The sequence below is a fragment of the Zootoca vivipara genome, chromosome 7 (genome assembly GCF_963506605.1).
Source record: "Zootoca vivipara chromosome 7, rZooViv1.1, whole genome shotgun sequence".
NCBI lineage: Eukaryota > Metazoa > Chordata > Lepidosauria > Squamata > Lacertidae > Zootoca > Zootoca vivipara.
Window position 1 is genome coordinate 92,985,569 of NC_083282.1, and position 22,005 is coordinate 93,007,573.

The 22,005-nt window shown below is 50.1% G+C and overlaps 1 protein-coding gene across 5 annotated transcripts in view; it reads right to left on the minus strand.

Moving 5' to 3' along the window:
* Positions 1-3,597: 3,597 nt before the first annotated feature.
* BCL2L1 (BCL2 like 1) overlaps positions 3,598-22,005 on the minus strand; it is a 54,424-nt gene continuing 36,016 nt past the window's right edge. For all 5 annotated transcript variants that reach the window (XM_035121346.2, XM_035121350.2, XM_035121351.2 and 2 more), the window contains one exon: positions 3,598-4,140. In XM_035121346.2, coding sequence (XP_034977237.1) covers positions 4,003-4,140 — 138 coding nt within the window. In that variant the 3' untranslated portion in view covers positions 3,598-4,002. The remainder of the gene's footprint in view (positions 4,141-22,005) is intronic.

The following is a 22,005-nucleotide window of genomic DNA, read 5'->3' on the forward strand; positions in this document are numbered from 1 at the left end:
TGGATCAGGCCAATAGCCCATCTAGTCCAGCATACTGGGTCTCACAGTAGCCTACCAGAGGTGTGTGGGGAACCCAAAAGCAGGATTTGAGCACAAGAACACCTTCCCTTCCTGTGGTTTCCAGCAACTGGCATCCTGAAGCACTGCTATCTCCAACTGAGAATAACCACCATGGCCAGTAGCCTTCAATAGGCCTCTCCTCCTTGTCTAATCCTCTTTTAAAGCCACCCATGTTGGTTGGTGGCAGTGGCCATGGCTGCCTCTTGTGGGAGAGTGTTCCAAAGTCTGCACAGTCCTAAGCATGCGATTGTGCATTACTGCTGGTCAGGATGGGCCTATTTCCTGATCCAGGTTACTCCTGACCATGAAAGGCAAGACAGTCGTGCCAGGTTCACACAGCTTGCTCACGCTCCGTCTTAAAGAGCACACAGATAGAGAGGACAATGCTTTTCGACTACTGGCCTGCCCTGCAGTGCCCGGTGGCCCGAGAGTGGCGAGCCGGAAATCCCAGCCACCTTTCTCCAGCAGGCTGAGATGCAGACATCTGCCTCCCGCTCAGCCTGATACTCCAATGTCCTCCAAGCATGGAGGCTGCAGTAATCACTTCTCCTGCAAGCCAGCCCTTGACAACCCTGTGCCTGCCATGTTTCAGAATACAACTCCCACCGGCCCCAGCCAGAATGGTTGCACTGACATCAATTCCAGCATCCCACAGCCATGCTGGCTGTAGCTGATGGGAGTTGTAGTCCCAAATATCTGGAGAGGGCAGTAGGTTGGCAAAGGTGGCCGTTTGTGTTCACTGAATTCTTTGCTAAAGCCTCTCCCTCCCCTCCCCCCTTCAACCATCATCTACAAAAGTGTCCCCCAAATTTGGGTCTCCAGCTGTTTTTGGACTACAACTGCCATCATCCCCAGCTAGCAAGACCAGTGGTCTCAGATGATGTGAATTGTAGTCTGAAAACAGCTGGAGACCTCAGTTTGGGAAGCATTGATATAGAGAATATCCTAAGGTTCTTGGCTTTTGCAGTTCATCTGCCTGCAAATACATGTGAAGCCATCAAAGGCAGCAGAATGGGACTTTATGACCTAGCGCAGCCTTCCTAAGCCGAGAGGCCCTCTCCAGCCATTTTGGACCACAGCTCCCATCAGCCCCAGCCAGGAGAAAGATGATATAAGAGGCACCAGGAGAATCCCAAAAAGCAAACCGAGACAGGTAATTCAAACACCAGAGTTTTATTGGTGGAACTGAACTTTCATCTTCAAATCAAACTCTTTCTCCTAATAGGGGGTGCAGGTGGGGCCTGAACACAAGAGGGGTGGGCGGGAAAGCTCCAGGTTCAACATTCACGCTTTAATTCAAAGGGGCCAGAGAGGGCGAGGTGGGGGGGAGGCTCCCGTTGCCACGTGGGGGGGGGCCCTGTGCTCCCTTGCCCAGCCCCCGCCATGTCCCGTCCTCGTTGGCCGGTTTGTGAAAAATGAGGTTAACTGGGAGGAGGGGAAGAGCACAGTCAACACACATAAATACAGACATACAGTTAACAAAAATAGTATTATTGTATTCACAACTGAATAAAAACTACTCTCCGATATATACAGCCGAGCATGTACAGGGGGGCGGGGAAGGGGGGCAGGCAAGCCGCACAAGGGATTTTGGATAGGACAGGCGGGCATTGTGAGGTTATGTCATAAGCGGACTTGACGTTAAGAGCAACCCGAGAGGTTCAAAATGGTGCAACCCACAGAGGGAGGGACTGAGCACTTTGCGAGGGGCTGCCACCCCACTCCCCCCCATCAGAACCAGGAATGGGAGCATGGGAAGGGTGGGCCTACCATCCTGCTGCTGATGCTTTGGGAGGGCAATGGAAAGGGGTGGCTAACCTGGCCCTCCGCAATTGCGCTTCCCCCCACCAAGCCCACCCCTCCCCAATTCCCTTGGCTGCTGCAGAGACCAAGAGAGATGCAGACTCCCCCCCCAAAGGAAACATCACTTTCTTTCCTCTCCCTGTGGCCATTTCTGAGTGGCCTGCAGGAGCAGCACCTGAACATGGCTGGCTTTGAACACCCAAGCCCCACCCCGTGCCCCGCCCGCCCCCTTCGACCCTGTGGACCAAGGCCCTATGGCCGCGGCTAGGAGAGGGGTGGGAGATGAACGTAAAGCACTGAGGTGGCGCCATCAGGCAAGGCCCAGCCTTGTGCCTGGGACTGCCCTGCATCTAGAACATCCACTCCCCCCCCCCTCTAAGAAAGCCCGCTGTGCTAGACCGGCCACTGCCCCCCCACCCATACAACTCTCCCACTTGCAGGAGGGAGAAGAGAAAGTGCTGGCGGGCGCGCACACACCAGCTAAATCTGGGGTGGCAGGCAGTGGGTGGGAGAAGCAATTTCTGCCGCTCTCTGCAGAGCCTTGGGAAAGCAGACGCACGCCCAGGCAGGCAGGCAGGCAGGCAGGCAAACACAAACACACACAGACAGACACAAACCACCTCTCCCCATCAAAAACATTCTCTGCACAGCCTGGTCCGGCACACGCTGTTGATTTTTGCTTTTACTGGAAGTTCTCTGGGCTGCCGCCAGGGAGAGTCCCCGGAGAGCCAGCCTAGCAATTAGCAGCTGATCATAAACACCTTCCAGAGGCTGCTCCAGCTAACGGACTCCTGGCAGCCAGTCTCTCTCTCTCTCTCCCCGCCATCTTGCGCCTGCTCTTTCCTTGTAACCGGCAGAGAGGACGGGCTTCTTCTCATTGCAGAGGAAGGGAGGGGAGGCGTCTCTTTCGAGAGAGGGGGCCGGGGAAATGGAGACGTGGCCCAGGACCATGCCCAAGAGGCCAGGGCCGCCACACACACCCAGCCACATTGGGGACTATCAGCCGCCCCTTGCACCCCAGAAGGTCAAGCAAGACGACAGGGATGGGGGTCATGAGCTGAGGGCATGGGAGTCTAAAGGGAGCGCTCTGGACTGCAGCCCTCACTGCCGAAAGCTCCTTCCAAAGAAAGAGGATTGTCCGCCCCCCGCACATCACTGGCCTCCATTTCCTTCAGGTGTGCAAACACTGGCCTGCATCCTGGGGGTGCTGAGGATTAGCACAGGGCTGGGGAGACTCCCTTAGAAATAAGCTTGAAAGGGATGGATATGTGACCCGCGGCAACATTGAGACCCCTCTTGACCATCCACTGGGAATAAGGGGAATAAGCGGTTTATATAGTGGATCCTGTCTTTGACGGTTCCCATTCCAGGGCTCCCATGCACCTGGCCTCATCCTTCCTCTTGCCCAGCCAAGCACTGCCCCACAGAACAAAGGGGTCCCTCAGAAGGGGCAACCCCTTCTCCTATGCTCCCTGCAGGACCCCCTCTTTGGTCATGGGAGGGGAACCCTCAACTCACTCCTACATGCAGGAGGTCCCCACGCAGGTCAGCACAAAAGGAGTCTCTCTCCATCGGACTTCCTGACCTCGGAAGGCATTTGCAGCACTTAGAGCTCACTAACCCAAAACGACCCACGTGGCAGCGCGCGCGCGCAGACACACACACACTCTTCCTGGAAGTAAACCAAACAAGAGCCAGGCCTGCCTTGGGGGGGGGGGGGCTTTTATATATATATATATATATAAATATAAAATCAACCACCAAACGAAATACCGGGAATGTGAGTAAAAGTGATTAAAAGGAGCAAGGGAAGCCTGCTCTTGGGGGAGGGGTGGGGGATTGGAGGCACAGCACCCAAAGGTGAGGTGGGGAGGGACCCTGGTCCCTACGCATTGGAACAGTAACCTGGGGTTAGAGGTGTCTGTGGGGCAGGAGGCACCAGAAAGAGGTCTGTGAGTTGTTGGGGGGAAGGAGAGGATGACACCTGGGGTCAGAGTGGGGGGTTTGCTACACGGAGGCCCACCACCCGTCTCCACCCCCCCTGGAATGATCGCAAGGCTGAGGGACAGGGCGCAGCGTGTCCCTTGGTGACGGAGCGCAGGCCGAGGTGGGCGGCGGCGGCGGCGAGTCTGTCTCTGGCTATTTGCGGCTCAGGAGGGAGCCGAGGAGGACGACCCCGGCCACGGTGGCCCCCGTCCACAGCCACTTGTTGAAGCGTTCCTGGCCTTTCCTGCTCTTGGCTGCGGCGTCGTTCCCGTAGAGGTCCACAAACCTCTCCTGGTAAAGAGAGAGAGAGAGAGGGAAAAAAGAAAACGAGGGTGAGATGTGAAGCAAGGCAAAAAGTTTCACAGATAGCTGAGATCATGGGTGGCAGAATGAGAATGGGAAGGGCAGTAGCTCAGGGGCTTCACCTGCAGAATGCCCCAGGTTCGATTAACAGCAGCATCTCCAGGTAGGGCAGAGAGAGACCCCTGCCTGAACCTCAGGAGAGCAGCTGCCAGTCAGTGTAGGCAGTACAGATCTGGAGAGATCAATGGTCTCACTCAGCGCAAGGCAGCTTCCTGTGCCCTGTGTTCCAACATGCATGAAAAAAAGGTTCTTCCTACATGGTCAGGAGGCGAGGAGGGCTGCTCTGGCAGCTCAGCAGGGAAGAGAGCCTTGAGCAGGACTGAGCTGAAGCACCACCTCAGGGCCCCAAATGGAGGAGGCAGAAGGATCTGGTGCAATTTAGCATGTGCTCTCAAGTGGGACATGGTGAACAGGAAGCCCAGGTAAGGCTCTGTCACAGCACATCCTCAGGGAATGGAGAAGTGATGCGCAAAGTTTTATAAACCACTATTCATTTTAAATAAGTATCAGAGAGGTTAACGACAATCGTACATGAAAGTATACGGAAAGTTGGAATCAGAAATCAGCAAACTGCTGTGGAAAGATGTATTCTTAATTGCCTGCTTAAGCCTGAGATTCATAGAGAGATGAGACAAACCTTCCCACCCACCCACTTCACATTTCTTCATCAAAAGGTTAAAGGAAGCCACAGTCAAGAGTCTTATTTTCTGGAGTGTGGCTTTAACTTGGGCGCAGCTGACAGCATAAACTGTGTCGTTAGAACTGCACAAAACTCGCAGCAAACAAGTACCGAAGAGCAGCCTGAGAGAAGCAGACAAGAGGCTGCAGTGAAGACAGCTGAGATCCCGTCTAAGGTGCCCTGGAAATCTCCTGCACTGACCAAGTAAGAGGCATTGCTGGCCTGCAGCGGTGCAGCATCTTGGTCCTGCATTCCCTGATTTGCAAACTGGCCTCTAACACAGACAAGCAAATTGTGTAGGAATGTCGAGAGGACTCTTGAAGGATCCTTCCTCAGTATCTGTAACAATATCAACAGCACTTCTAGCCCCTGGTCCTATACAGTAATTGCAAATTATCTGAAACCAGGATTCACTCTACTTACCACATTTTTCCATGTCTAAGACGCCCCCAATTTTTAGGGAAACAACCCTCAGCACTACCCGTGTATAAGACGAGCCCCAATTTTAAACCTAATTTTTTGGTTGAAAAAACCCCCTAGTCTTATACACGTAAAAATACGGTAAGTTTTATTTTTATGTCTCACATTTGTCACACTGTGTGCGGTGATGGGAGCATCAGACAAGGGCAGGAGAGAGGAGAGACCTCTCCAGACATTTGGAATACGGTCCACCAAGCCAGGGCCAATTGCATTCCACACATCAATGACTGCATGGCCTAATAAGCACATAATTTCCTCTGACTGCACAACTGAATATCCTGGAGCATCTCCGTTTTCTTTCCTCTGCTTTTTTTTAAAGCTTCTAGTCCTTAAGCCCGCAGTCATTTGAAAACTTGGGCAGTGCTTGGTGAAAATGCCAGAAGCTAGAGAGAGTTTGAGCAAGGCTTCCAGATCCTTAAAGGTTCAGGGCTGAAACAGATGCAATGCGAGATACAACAAGCCCATTTCCCTTCCCAAAGCCAAGCAGAAATCATACAACAGAATAAGCAAATATGGGAACATGCAATCTGTACAATATATTTGGGACTGCAGGATTTGGATTTTGCCCCCCCCCCAGTCTTTTGGGTGGGCACAATCCTTTCCCTTAAAGTCCTGCACAATAAGAATTGAAAATGGAAATCGGGATAGGGGGGAGGTTGGGGAAGTCATTTTTCTTTCATTTTTCCTTTTTCTTCTTCTTTCTTTTGTTTGTCTTTTTTCTGTTTGGAAATTGGCTGGACGGATGCCCTCCTCTTCGTTCCCTCTCTTGGAGTCTCTCGGTGGCAGGGGGGGATTCTGGGGGGGGAGGGAGGGGTGGGGGAGAAACCCAGCCATAAAAGGAAACACTGCCGGCTGCCTGCCTTTCGGGGGTCCCTCTGGTGGGAGAAGAGGGCCCAGGGAGGGTGGGTGGAAGCCAGTGGCAAATATGTAATGTTGTATCTTTCGTTTTTTGTTTTGTATAAAATCAATAAAATATAATTAAAAAAAAAAAAAAAAATAAAGTCCTGCACACTAATCCCTTTTGCAAAAGCCATCCCAGGGGAAGCAGTTTGCTGCAGAAAACGCTCACTGATTCTTTTGGATCGGCACTGCAGAAGGGTGCTGGGTGGGGAAGAGACAGGGAAGTGACATTAGGCAGTTTCTTAGCAACGGCTCAGAATAGATGCTTTTGGTGCTGACATAGTCTATCTCTTCAGGCCCCTTCTGCCCCGTCATTGGGGAAGGAAATGACTGGGAGTTTGCCCTGCGTTTCTCAAGGGTCTGCTAGGCAGACTTGGAGCCTGAAGGGAACCAAAAACTACCAAGCCCAACCCACTGCACAAAAACACAGGACCCCCAAGCCCCGGGAAATCCAGGCTCTTAACATATGACCAGGAGAAGCATGGGGCATGTTTTTGTCCCCCTGGTGGGAGTGGGAGTGGGCGGGTGCACTAACACAAGCGGCGCCATGCCCCCCCACCTAACAGAAGGATGTATGTAAGTGTCTTTTGGGGTGAAGGGTGAATTTCTGCTGTTTCCCCTAATGGATATGAATTTGATGACTCTGCATTTATACAGAAAGTTTCAAGTGTTCAGAATACTTTGCATCCCGGTGATCCTTGCAAGGTTAGCCAGTATGATGAGCCATGTGTTGTGCTAGAGGAGATAGCAGGGTGCTGGGTGGGGAGAGAGGAAAAAGGCTGAGCTTGACCAAAGACTGTCTGATCACTGTGCAATACGTAGTGGGGTTAGCAAAAAGGGCGTATAATAATAATAATGATAATGATAATGATAATGATAATAATAATAATAATAATAATATTATTATTATTTATACCCCGCCCATCTGGCCGGGTTCCCCCAGCCACTCTGGGCAGCTTCCAACAAAACATTAAAATACAGAAATCCATCAAACATTAAAAGCTTCCCTAAACAGGGCTGCCTTGAGATGCCTTCTAAAGGTCTGGTAATTGTTGTTCTCTTTGACCTCTGATGGGAGGGCATTCCACAGGGTGGGTGCCACTACCGAGAAGGCCCTCTGCCTGGTTCCCTGTAACTTGGCTTCTCGTAGCAAGGGAACCGCCAGGAGGCCCTCGGTGCTGGACCTCAGTGTCCGGGCAGAACGATGGGGGTGGACAAGCTCCTTCAGGTATACTGGACCGAGGCCGTTTAGGGCTTTAAAGGTCAACACCAACACTTTGAACTGTGCTCGGAAACGTACTGGGAGGCAATGTAGGTCTTTCAGGACCGGTGTTATGTGGTCTCGGCGGCCGCTCCCAGTCACCAGTCTAGCTGCCGCATTCTGGATTAGTTGTAGTTTCCGGGTCACCTTCAAAGGTAGCCCCACGTAGAGCGCATTGCAGTAGTCCAAGCGGGAGAAAACTAGAGCATGCACCACTCTGGCGAGACAGTCCGTGGGCAGGTAGGGACTCAGCCTGCGTACCAGATGGAGCTGATAAACAGCTGCCCTGGACACAGAATTGACCTGTGCCTCCATGGACAGCTGTGAGTCCAAAATGACTCCCAGACTGTGCACCTGGTCCTTCAGGGGCACAGTTACCCCTGCACAGTATTTTGCTTCCTCCACTGAAACCTGAAGCAATTGTCCAGAGGAACTTTGCGGAGGGATCAAGGGGCTGTTATCATCTGTGGGCAGAGCAATAGGGCTCTCTGGAGCCTGCTGTGAATTGTTTGCAAGACTCTTGAAGGACAAAGTCTTCCGCTTTTGTGGTGACCTTCATGCCGCAGGGACTGCAGAATCGGCTGAGATGCCGTGAGTGAGTGCCGTGGCATCAGTTTCAGTTTCTGTGGCACGATGATGATGTAACAGCAATGCATCCGCCAACGTGCCCTCCTGACCTTTGCCCCTCTTGGCTGATTAAAACTAGGTGGGTGCATGTGTGCTTGACAAGATGGGCCCAGGATGTGCTTAAGGTGACATTATGTGATCCGTCTTCGAAATTCCCGAGGCGCCAGGCACATTTTGCGAGTGGAGCCGGTCCAACTGCAACCATGTGGAGATCTCTGCGTGCCAAGTTGGCAACTGACATCTCCATCTAGCCGGCCCTTCCAGCTTTTGTAAGCAGGCAAGCAGGAGCTTATTTATTGCGTTTATACCCCACCTACTAGGAGTGCTCCTCATGGTTCGCTTCCCTCAGTTATTCCTTACAATGACCCTGTGAGGTAGGTTAGGAGGGTGTAACTGGCCCAAGGTCACCCAGTGAGCTTCATGGCTGTGAGGATTTGAACCCTGACCTCCCAGGTCCTAGTCCGACACTCTAACCACTGCGCCACCCTGGCTTCCTAGAGTACTTCTGCTATGGGACAGATATATAAGTAGGGAAATAAATATGGGGAAATCAAAATATCACTTAGAGAAGGATCTGAAATATTTTCCTTGAACAGGTAGGTAGCCGTGTTGGTCTGAGTCGAAGCAAAATAAAAAAATTCCTTCAGTAGCACCTTAAAGACCAACTAAGTTTAAATTTCAATTTTCCTTGAAGCTTGACTTTGTTTTATTCTGGATTGTTTTATTTGATGTTTTAATGGTGTTGTAAACCACTTTCAGATTTTTTCCCCCTTTAAATTCCACTAGCGGGGGGGAAACGGCACCTAGACATTCCATTGTGGCGACTGCAAACTAGGTTTAAGGTGCCATTTTGGCAATTGGCTTGTATATCTGAGTTTCTAACACTGTCATCTGATGAGCTGTGATTTAATTCTGCTGCCTTGGCTGTGCTATCCTGTTTCCTGTGCAGAAAAAGCAGAATTAAACCCTGTCCTCCTGCCCTTCAGCTGGTAAAACCAGTGGTGTCAGCTGACAGGTGGGTGGCCGTGGTTTGGAGAAAATGGCCTCATGAGCCAAACTGGACTCACTGGCAGGCCAAGGTTGGACCACAGGGCAGCGATTCCTCACCACCGATGCAAATGGATAATTGCCAAGAAAATCCAACATGGTCACATCTGACTTCAAAAGAAGAAGCTTCCCAAAAGTGAGGGGATTGGTAAGAAGGAAGTTGAAAGGAAAAGTGTGTGTGTGTGTGTGTGTGTGTGTACGTACACACACACACACACACACACACGCACACACACACACACACACTGTATGAGGGACCTGCGAAGCACCCTAGCGAGTGACTTCATACAGCATACTATGTACCAGCCTTCCCCAACCTGGTGCCCTTGAGATGTTTCAGACCACAACTCCAATCGACACAAGCCAGCATGTCCCCTGCAAATGTACCTAAACACTCCCCAGTTCATTGTCTGCAAATGGGGCAGCAAATTGGTGAGAGGAACATTTTGTTCCGCACTATCAAGCTGTCTTCGTTTTATGTACGTGTTGCTGTCATTTTAAATTGTTTTTATGTAGGAAGGATGAAGGTTGAATATCCAAAGAATGTTTTCTCCCTGAACATTTGGAATATTTGTGAACATTCCAAGTTGTCTAATCAGCTCAATTGCTCAATATCTCTAAGTGGTATACAGAAAACTGAAGCAACAACAGAGAACAAACAAAAAATATTACAAAAAAATCACAGGTACATATAAAAATGTCTACATTAATATAAAGTTACTAATACAGTGATACCCTGGTACTTGAATGGCTTGGCTCCTGAACAAATCGGCTCCCGAACACTGCAAACCCAGAAGTGATTGCTCCAGTTGTTGAACTTTTTTCGGAAGCAGAACATCCAACGCGGCTTCCGATTGAAAAATAAAAAAATTCCTTCAGTAGCACCTTAAAGACCAACTAAGTTTATATTTTGGTATGAGCTTTCGTGTGCATGCACACTTCTTCAGAAGCTCCTGCAGCCAATCGAAAGCCACGCCTTAGTTTTGGAACCGTTTCAGGAACTGAATGGACTTCCAGAACGAATTAAGTTCGAGAACCAAGGTACCACTGTATATATCAGGCTTCCTCAACCTCAGCCCTCCAGATGTTTTCAGACTACAATTCCCATCATCCCTGACCACTGGTCCTGCTAGCTAGGGATCATGGGAGTTGTAGGCCAAAAATATCTGGAGGGCCGAGGCTGAGGAAGCCTGGTATGTATAAATCAATATCAATTCATTTTCCTTCTGGCACACCCTCCTTCCAAGCCGCCACGTTCTTACCCAAGGTGCTAACAAACTCCCAGCTTACCCACAAAACTCTCACAAAGGGAAGATTTCCTGGAAATAGCAGACATCACCCTAGTCTCTCACTCTAGACTTGTTTTTTACAGGCACCTCAAGGTGGAGGATACTTCCTCAGGCTGCCCACAGCTGTGTCCCATTCAGCTGCCGTTCCAGTAGGTTTGTTGAATTTCCTGAGGGGTCCAATACGTGAATTAATGCATGCAAATGATTTATTCCACGAACGAGGCACAAAATTGATGTTTTCTTCGGTACAAACTTTGAGGCGCTTATAGACACAGGGCGGGGACGCACAGTACAGCCTGGATTTCAGGGAGGACGATGCAGCTACCGAGAAAAGGCAGAAAGGCTACAGGCACATGGAACACAAGACCCATCACGAGTGGGGCAGTGGGTGGAAAAGGCGCAAGCTGGAGGCAGGAGACACACCACGAGGCCTGGCCATGCCGAAAGCAGACAAGCTGTGCTCAGTATGAGGTCGCAGGGAAGAGAAAGCGGCACTTTGTTCTGGCCGAGAGAAACACCCGCAAGGCATTTGACCCACTTGCCAAGCTTGGGGGGGGGGATACCCTGAGGACAAATGCCACATGAATCCAGCGCTTGGACAAGTCACCCCTTGAGGTCCAATCATTGAAAGACCTGCCAGGATAGCACACCAGAAACTGTACTGCACACCCCTGGCCCCACTGAGACATTCACCACAGCCCTGGCTGCCCTACAGGCTCGTCTTTTCACAAAAAGCATAGAGGAATGAGAGAAAGAAGTGCACTATTATGCAGCCTGCTGATTTCGTACATCTCTTGAGCGTTTGATGAAGCCTTCCCTTGGCCTCTGCTACCAAGCGCCTTTAAGCCTTTCTGCTGAGGTTCTGCAACCCTCTCCAATTTGGCAAAATGATTTCTTGAGTCCAGTGCCCATATACGAAGGGCTGGTGCAGCCCCAAGAAGCACAGGCCCATGACTTCATCCCACAGAGGATATGGTACTTCTGCTAACGCAGCCCAAAATAGCCAGGCCTGCCGCTTGTCCCATCCCTGCTTGCCACAAGATCTGTCATAGGTCTGGCTCATTCTTAGTTGATCTTTTATAACCCCCAGATCCTGCTCAGCAGCTAAGTTCTCCACTCTCAATCCCCGGTCCCCACCGCTGTTGGCCAGCTGGACATTTGAATATTGCTTCCAAGTTCAGCAAACAGTTAAACGACAACAGAGCATTATCCCTTTGGCAGCCCAGCGTTGTTATCAGTTCTTCCATGAACCCGGCGGGGAGAACAAAGGAGCCACAGTGCCGTCTCTGGGGCTTTGCCCAGCCTTGGGAAAGTTTCCCAGGATGGCACTACAGAGAGCAGTGGGGTCGGTTTCCTTGGCTTTCGCCAGCTCTCCTGCCAAGGGACGGAACGCAGAAGAAGGTGCAAACCCGGGTGGTTTTGCAAAGCCACAACAGGCAGAACAACAAGCTGACTTACAATGCATTTTCTGGGAACCAACCTTGGAACAGGGAAAGCAATACCTTAAGGGAGCCATGCTTTGTGGAGTATGTGCAATAGTGACATCCTCACAGTCAACTAACACAGAGCCTACACTCAAATGTCTGGCTCTGGGGTGTGGGTGTGTCAAAAGATGTTGCTTCTAGTCAGGTCTCATTCGTGACCTGCCACTGGAGAGCTTCACCACCACCCCAGCCTCATATTGCAAGTGAGAGATGGTCAGCAGCCCTGGGCCTTCTTCTCTTCTGAAGCCCTGACCACTTGAGGCCAGCTATGGAGCCCCCTCTTTTATGCCCCACCTCCTCATTCAGGAGGCAAGCTTGCTTAAGGCTAGCAGCAATGGCTGTTACCTGAGATGGCCCCACTTCTAAATAAATAAATAAATTTTTATTTATACCCTGCCCTTCCCAGTTTAAAAACCGGACTCAGGGTGGCTAACAGCAAATATAAAACATTGATTAAAATGAGACTTAAAAACAGCATAAAATACAACATAAATGCAGTATGAATATCAATAAAATTCAAAAATTCAGGGGTCATTTTGGGGGGGGGGACGGGGACCCCCAGTCAGTAGACATCAAATGATCACCAGGGCTAACTGGCCAAGTTGGTCCTACTAGGGCCAGTAAGGCGACCAGGGAAGAATTTAAATGTGGGGTCCCAGAAAGGGTTTCTTCATAGAAAAGGAAAGGGAAAAGGGAGTAGAGGATCAGGCTAATTCAAATTGAAGGCCAGGCGGAATAGCTCTGTCTTACAGGCCCTGCGGAAGGAGATCAAGTCCTGCAGGGCCCTAGTCTCACTTGACAGAGCATTTCACCGGGTTGGAGCAGTCACTGAAAAAGCCCTGGCCCTGGTCTGGCTTCCATAGGGCCCGGGACCTTTGAGCTATTATTATTCAAGGACCTTAGGGTCCTCTGCGGGACATACCAGGAGAGGTGGTCCCGTAAGTACGAGGGTCGTAGGCATCATAGGGCTTTAAAGGTCAGAACCAGCACCTTAAACCTGACCCTATACTCTACCGAGAGCCAGTGCAGGAGCCTCGCTGCAGCATTCTGCACCCGCTGGAGATTCTGGGACAGTTTCAAGGGCAGCCCTGCGTAGAGCGAGTTACAGTAGTCCAGCCTGGAGGTGATCGTCACATGGATCACTGTGGCCAGGTTGGGGAGGAAAAGGTAAGGGACCAACTGCTTGATATGGTGAAGATGGAAAAATGTCACCTTGGCTGTTGCTGCAACCCGTGCCTCCATGGAAAGGGAGGCGTCAAGGATTACACACAAACTCTTAACAGAAGGCACTGGCACTAATTGAGCCCCTGCAAGAGAAGGCAGTTGGTCCCCCAACCCCATGCCATCCTGACCCAGCCTATAGATTTAATTTCAGTCGGCTCCCACGAAGCCATCCAGCCACAGCTTCCAAGCATCTGGTCAGTGAGTCCAGGGCAGAGTAGGGGTGGCCGTCCACCAGCAGGTAGAGCTGAGTGTCATCCCAGCCCAAAGCTCCAGACAATTTGGGCGAAGGGGAGCATAAAGATGTTAAAAAGCATCGGGGGAAGGATTGCGCCCTGCAGGCACTCCACACACCAAGGAGTGGCGCGACGACATCTCCCTCCCTAGCCTCTGTCCCCAATCAGAGATAAAGGAGCACAGCCATTCTAGGAATTTCCGTGCCTACAGAAAGAGACCTGCCTGACTCCTGCTCTGCAGTCCCTCTACTGACCCCTGGCTTAGAGCAGGGGTCAGCAAACTTTTTCAGCAGGGGGCCGGTCCACTGTCCCTTTTTGGGGGGAAAAAATATGAACGAATTCCTATGCCCCACAAATAACCCAGAGATGCATTTTAAATAAAAGGACACATTCTACTCATGTAAAAACATGCTGATTAGAAGGCGATTGGGCCGCATCCGGCCCCCGGGCCTTAGTTTGGGAAGCCCTGGCTTAGAACTTCTTGCCAGGCACTTGGTGAGAGGTTCTTGATTCAACAACTGCTCAATGAAACTGTGATTTGGGGCTATTAAGCTTTTCCAACTATATCCTATGCTATTTGCATTTTGGTTTTAAATGGCTTTTATGCCTCCTCTAAGCTGCCTGAAGTGAGTATCTGAAAGACAAAGTGTGACTCATCAGATAGACAGACAGACACAGACAGACAGACGGACGGACGGACGGATAGCACCCAGGAACATCACTCACACGGACCTCTCACCTGCCCTCAAAGTAATTAAAGTTAAGAACATAAGAACATGAAAAGAGCCTCACTGGATCAGGCCAATGACCCATCTAGTTCAGCATCCTGTTCTCACGGAGGCCAACCACATGCCCATTATGGGAAACCTGCAACCAGGATTTGAGCACCCATGGATTGCAGCAACAGGTATTCAGAAGCATTGTTGCCTCCGACTGTGGAGGCAGAGCATAGCCATCCTGGCTAGTAGTGATTGACAGTCCTCTCTTCCATGAATTTGTTTAAATCTCTTTTAAAGCCATCCAAGTTGGCAGCCATCCCTGCCTCCTGCAGGAGCGAGTTCCACAGTTTAACTCTGCACTGCATGAAGAAGTCCTTTCTTTTATCTGTCCTGAATCTTCCAGTTTAGGTGCAGAAGCACTTCTGGCTGGGTCCCTCTCCAGCTTCTGATCTAGGCAGGCATTATTTAACAGACCTGGAGAAGCAGGGATGTGCACTCCACATCCCCCCCTCCTCTCTCCACCCGCTTTCAGAAACCCGCTCCCCCTTTGCAAGACCAAAACCTCAGCAGGGTTCCCTGGGCTTCCTGCAGAACTGCCAAAGAACTGTGCCACGCACAGCAAGGCCACCGATGACATCAAGAGCTGCAACCGTTGCTAAGGGTGCTGGGAGGTGTTCCCAGCCTCGAGGTCACAGGGGCGACCGACAGCAAGCTCGCCCAATGGCTTGTGTCCAGAATCCCCACTCCGGCTTCAGAACGCGCAGAACTCCCTCCCGCTTGTTGTCATAGCATCCCTGAAGCATCCCAGCAGGGTCTTCCGCCATCATTTGGTCACAGCCCACTCTGGCAACCAATGTGAACAACAGCCTGGAGCCCCTTCCCTAGAAGGAAACACTTAAAGCATTTGGGTTTTTCAAAAAATATGGCTTTAAAGAGCGTGGGCATGGTAGATTTTTTAAAATTAGGCCTGGTGTAGAGTAAGCAGGCACAATTTTTCTCCCAATCTAAAATACTGTATATCATCAGCATCAGCAATAATTTAGTTACAGGTAGGTAACTGTGTTGGTCTGCCGTAGTCGAGACAAAATTTAAAAAAATCCTTCCAGTAGCACCTTAGAGACCAACTAAGTTTTTATTTTGGTATGAGCTTTTGTGTGCATGCACACTTCTTCAGATACACTGAAACAGAAGTCACCAGACCTTTATACTGGTATATAGTGAGAGGGTAAAGGTAAAGGGACCCCTGACCATTAGGTCCAGTCGTGACCGACTCTGGGGTTGCGCGCTCATTTCGCATTATTGGCCGAGGTAGCCGGCATTTAGCTTCCAGGTCATGTGGCCAGCATGACAAAGCCGCTTCTGGCAAACCAGAGCAGCACATGGAAACGCCGTTTACCTTCCCGCTGTAGCGGCACCTATTTATCTACTTGCATTTTGACGTGCTTTCGAACTGCTAGGTTGGCAGGAGCTGGGACCAAGCAATGGGAGCTCACCGCGTCACAGGGATTCGAACCGCCGACCTTCTGATCAGCAAGCCCTAGGCTCAGTGGTTTAACCACAGCGCCACCTGGGTCCGGTAAAGGGACCCCTGACCATTAGGTCCAGTCGTGACCGACTCTGGGGTTGCGCGCTCATTTCGCATTATTGGCCGAGGTAGCCGGCATTTAGCTTCCAGGTCATGTGGCCAGCATGACAAAGCCGCTTCTGGCAAACCAGAGCAGCACATGGAAACGCCGTTTACCTTCCCGCTGTAGCGGCACCTATTTATCTACTTGCATTTTGACGTGCTTTCGAACTGCTAGGTTGGCAGGAGCTGGGACCAAGCAATGGGAGCTCACCGCGTCACAGGGATTCGAACCGCCGACCTTCTGATCAGCAAGCCCTAGGCTCAGTGGTTTAACCACAGCGCCACCTGGGTCCCGGTAAAGGGACCCCTGACCATTAGGTCCAGTCGTGACCGACTCTGGGGTTGCGCGCTCATCTCGCATTATTGGCCGAGGGAGCCGGCATATAGCTTCAAGGTCAGAAGGGTGGTGGGAATGGGTGACTGGCTGATAGGTGTGGTAGTCAGAAAGAAGATGTCTTTCTACACTGTCATGCCAAGGTCATGCACAATAAAAACAGCAAAAAGAAAAAAGAAAAGTTTGAAACTCAAATGGTACTAGAACTGGGAGTTATCCAATGAAGCTGGCTGACAGGAGGTTCAGGATAGTCCAAAGAAATAATTAACTCATGCATAAGAGGTCATGATGACCACTAACTAGGTGAGGTGGTTTGAGGGGAAAGGCTAGGCCTAAATTCTCCAACCTGGTGTGCTCCAGAGGTTTTGGACGACCACTGGTCCCAACGACCTACACCTGTGCTTGCTGGGATGGACAGGAGCTGTGCTTCAAAACATCTGGAGGGGACTAGCTCTCAGCTGGGAAGGTTTGTGGAAGCCAGGTCTTTCAACAGCTGGTAGCCGTGGCAGCGAAATGGAGCCTCCACACTCAGAAACAGGTTACCAGGTGCTGGGCACAAACCACAGCAGAGACCTAACGGTATAGGCTGCTTGCAATGTTTGTGAGCCTGCTAGGGGCACCTGGTTAGCTACTATGAAATGCAGGATACTGGGGTAGGTAGATACCTGATGCAACAGGGCTCTTTTGCAGGACTTCCCACCTCCAGTCCAGCTTGCTGTAATCCCCCAGATCTAATGTGGGCCCTCTTCCACCTCATCACCGGTCACAGCACCAGTTCCTCAAGCATTGCCAGGCCAAGTCATGGGGGTCTGCGCTTTCAGCAATCTGGCTCAAGCAAGCCCTGCCTGTGCCCATGTGCTGCTCCGCCATCTGCCTCAGGTTGCCAGATCTCCATTTGGTACAAGGAGGTCTGAAAAGAGCGTTGCATGACACTCGAAAGCCCCCTAAGCCCAGAGTGACCCTGGAAATGAAAGGACTCTGCGCTTCTCTTTTATCATGTGCAGGATGATTTCAACCTGCTGTTTTCATAAGGCTCCCATTGACATCAGTTTAGTAAAATAAAGCACTGGCATTGCAGTTTTGCTGGTGAGCAGCAGAGGAATAGAACAGGCATAGGCAAACTCGTCCCCCCAGCTGTTTTGGGACTACAGTTCCCATCATCCTTGACCACTGGTCCTGTTAGCTAGGGACCATGGGAGTTGTCAGCCAAAAACATCTGGAGGGCCGAGTTTGCCTATGCCTGGAATGGAAGCTAAGAACTGCTTTGCAGGATGAGAACAAGGGCTTGAATAGTGCAGGCAGATCATAGCCATTCTGGCTAGTAGCTATCAATAGCCCTGCGCCCCTGCCTTACTCCATAAATGTATTTGATCCTCTTTTAAAGCCATCCAGGTTGGTGGTCGTCACTGTCTCCTAGGGGAGGGAGTGCCATAGTTTGACTATGCCCTACTTGAAGAAATATTCCTCTGTCCTGAATCTTCCAACACCTTTGCACTAACAGGATATCTTAGGTGGATACTTAGGTAAAAGGTAAGGAGACCCCTGACCGTTAGGTCTAGTCGCGGACAACTCTGGGGTTGTGGCGCTCATCTCGCTTTACTGGCCGAGGGAGCCGGTGGTACAGCGTCCGGGTCATGTGGCCAGCATGACTAAGCTGCTTCTGGCAAACCAGAGCAGCGCACGGAAATGCTGTTTACAGTCCCGCCAGAGCGGTAGCTATTTATTTACTTGCACTTCGTGCTTTCGAACTGCTAGGTTGGCAGGAGCAGGGACCGAGCAACGGGAGCTCCCCCCGTCGCAGAGATTTGAATCGCCGACCTTCTGATTGGCAAGCCCTAGGCTTTGTGGTTCAACCCACAGCGCCACCTGTGTCCCGGATACTTAGGTAGTCTAGGGCAAATCATTATCTCTCAGCCTCAGACCTCTAAGGAGAGAGCAGCAAACTACTACCCGTTAGGGCTGTTGTGAGGACCAATTCACCAGGAATCATATAACACTCCTGGGTTCCGATTTAAGAGACACAATCTGTACCTCCATCTTCTTCTGTAGCTCCAGTGAGTGCTTACAACACAGCTGAGCTGGTATAGGTGCTGCACAGCTGTTTGTGCATCCTGTGATTTTTCAGATCATAAAAGGGGACAAGCAGGTGATCTTTTATGAGTATTCCCACCTTGGCCAGTTTTGCAGGCGCTCCTGTGAGAAGCAAGCTGCAGTAACATCTGAGCATTTGCATCCCACTCTTCAGCCAAAAAGGCTCCCAGAGCAGCTTACATACGATCAAACTGACCACTGAGCAAACTGGGACGGCACTTTTGAAGCAGATATCCTGACTCCTCTCTTCCGATCTTTCTCTGCCCACACTCACACACTTGTACACAGAGTCGAGATACCATTCCCACCCATATAAAGCAGCCTCCCCCCCAAAAAAAAGCCTGGTGCCATCCAGATGTTCTGGACTACAACTCCCATCAGTTCTGGTCAGCGCAGCCTGCAAAGGCTAAGAGATGCCTTTTCGCACAAGGCATGCTTGCAACCTGGGGACTCAACCCTGAACCCGTTTACAGTGAGAGCAGAAGCCTCCCCAGCCCCTTAACACCCAAGATGCTGAGGGGTGCAGGTACGGCTCTTGTATTTCCAGCCCGGGACCAATAGCGCAGCACGATGTCTGCAAAGCAGCGAGACATGCAGGGCTGCACGTCTGCAGAGTACAGGCTGGGGGGAGGAGAAAGCGGGATGTCAGCAATGCTTAGGTTTCAGGCAGGCAAGGAGATGCTTTCCCTGCAGAAGACAGATGCTGGGGCCGGAGAGCCCTCCGGATAGAATCGCGCTGTGTTGAAGAGGGAAACGGAGCATGGAAAGCAAGGCAGCCTGTCTTGTGCTGCGCATCAGACTGTGGGGCTGCCCTCATGACAAGCGCCCCACCATCTTGCTCTTGCTCTCCCACTTTCATCATTCTAGAAATACACAAAACCTGTGTGATGTCACTGCATCACACTCGCGGTTTCCCTCTCCGCAGCAGGGGCACAGAAACGCTGGGGAAGATGGCTAAGGAGAGCCTAGCTGCTGGATCAGGCCAAAGGGGACTCACCCGGCACAGCCTCCTGCTCTCACAATGGCCAACCAGATGCTCCAAAGATAAGCCTGCATGCAGGACCTGAGCACGACAGCACTCTCCCCACTAGTGATTCCCATCAACCGGTATTTAGGGAGCCACCACTGAAAGGTCACCACCCTCCACACATCCCTACAACGAAGAAGCTCAGATGATGATCGTGGGGCCCAAGTTGCTTCATATGAGTAGAGGCGGTCCTTGTGGTATCGGGGGTCCTGAGCTGCATAAGGTTTAATAGGTCAAAAGCAGCACTTTGAATTGGGACTGGAAACTAAGGAGGCTTTTTCTAACAAATGAAGAACCAATCTGATCATTTCTCAAATATGAGTATTTAAACTTCACCTACCAGATGTAGGCAATCCATCACCTGATGAAAACCAACTGCTCTTGTCCACCTGGCAGCCCTACTTTTGAGTTATCAGTCATGGTCACTTCATTTATATTTATTTTTTTGCAACTTTCTGGTTGAGTGTGTGGTGTGAGAGAGAAGGTGGGCCGAGAAGCAGTACAGTCCTATACCTGCTTAACATGGGAGAAAGCCCCATTGAACTCAATGGGATTTACTTCTGAGTAAACATGTATGGGATCCTGCTGTCAACTTTGCAAACTGTCATGGGTGCTGCTTGTTGTTAGCATCCATTTGTCCTGAGAGACAATGGAATGTGCCTCCTCTGCTGATAAAATAGAATTTAAACATATTCCCTCTACAGTAAAATAAAGAAGGCCTGGCTATAAGAATAAAACAAGTATAACTATCTTAACACGGTTTAGGGGTCAGATTTGCACTATTATTTCAAGAACAAAGAAGTATCAAAGGAGAACTTGTTTTAAATAAATGATTTAAATTGCCTCTTTTTTCTTGCTGATTTAAACCAATCCACCCTGTCTCTAATTAAGCAACGTGGAGAGTAACTGGAAAATTCTAATGATAAAGTCAGGAATAACACCTATCCTGAAATCATTTGGGGTCAATTAATGTGACCCATCCTCTCTCAGTTGGTCCCTTACCTTTCTCGCCCTGATCTGGCCACAGTGATCCATGTGACGGTCACCTCCAGGCTTGATTATTGTAACTCGCTTTACGCGGGGCTGCTCTTGAAACTGACCCAGAAACTCCAGCGGGTGCAGAATGCCGCGGTGAGGCTCCTTACGGGGTCCCTGCCATGGGACCACATTCATCCAGTGCTTTACCAGCTGCACTGGCTCCTGGTGGAGTACAGGATCAGGTTTAAGGTGCTGGTTTTGACCTTTAAAGCCCTATGCGGCTTAGGACCCTCGTACCTACGGGACCGCCTCTCCTGGTATGGCCCACAAATAACAACATTCTGGAGATCCCGAGCCATAAGGTGGTTAGATAAAGCAACTACTCCATTCCGAACTTAAAAATGGAAAGCGTAATGCTGGTGGTCAACAAAAGAGGTTTGAACACTGTCTCAAGGCAAATCTTTAAAAAATGTAGTATAAACACAGACAACTGGGAAACACTGGCCTGCGAGCGCTCAAGTTGGAGAACAGCCTTTACCAAAGGTGTCATGGGCTTTGAAGAAACTCGATCTCAGGACGCAAGGGAGAAATGTGCTAAGAGGAAGGCATGCTTGGCAAATCCACATCATGATCAACTCCCACCTGGAAACCAATGTCCCCACTGTGGAAGGACGTGTGGATCCAGAATTGGCCTCCACAGTCACTTACGGACCCATTGTTAAAACCGTGTTTATGGAAGACAATCTTACTCGGCTATGAGTGATTGCAGGAGAAGGAGAAGGAGAAGGAGAAGGAGAAGGAGAAGGAGAAGGAGAAGGAGGAGGAGGAGGAGGAGGAGGAGGAGGAGGAGGAGGAGGAGGAGGAGGAGAAGAAGAAGAAGAAGAAGAAGAAGAAGAAGAAGAAGAAGAAGAAGAAGAAGAAGAAGAAGAAGAAGAAGAAGAAGAAGAAGAGATTAGTCTCAACTAGGGCCAGGGCCTTTTCAGTACTGGCCCTGACTTGGTGGAACGCTCTCTCACAGCAGACCAGGGCCCTGCGGGATTTGACATCTTTCCACAGGGCCTGCAAGACGGAGCTGTTCTGCCTGGCCTTTGGGTTGGACTCAGTCTGACCCCTATGTTTTCCTCCCTATGGTTTTGATTTGGGCTATTTTAAAATAAGGCTGCATTTAAAAAAATGTAAACTTAAGTTGCATCTTAACCTGTATTTTAATTAATTGTTTTTTATTTTATGTCTTATTGTAATTTTACTGTGTCAGCCGCCCTGAGCCCGGCTTTGACTGGGGAGGGTGGGGTATAAATAAAAATTTATTATTATTATTATTACTACTACTACTGATTTTGGGGTGCTGGATCCAAATGTTAATGCCATTTGGCCACCTGACACTGCCTTTTATGGGAAAAAACTAAACGCTGCCATATCTTCAGAGAGAAAATAAGATCCACAAATCATTTGGGTTGCAAACACATGTGACAGAAGTGACTGATAAAGAACGTAATACCTGTTTGTTAGGGTTGGTTTCTTAAAATTTGACATATGCTGAGATTCAAACACACATACACACACGCGCACACACCCCACAATGCATTTATTACACCACAAAGGACCGTTACTCCAGGGTCATATGTAAGTGCTCTTGTGGCTAAAATTACAAGGAATTGTGAAATTCCCTGCAACTTCCTCTGAACTCACCAAGTTAATTTCTGAAGAAATAGTGGAAGGATGCCAAAAGACTGATGTAACTCTGTCAAAATACATACCGGTATTAAAGGCACCTGAAAGGAATATATGAAAAA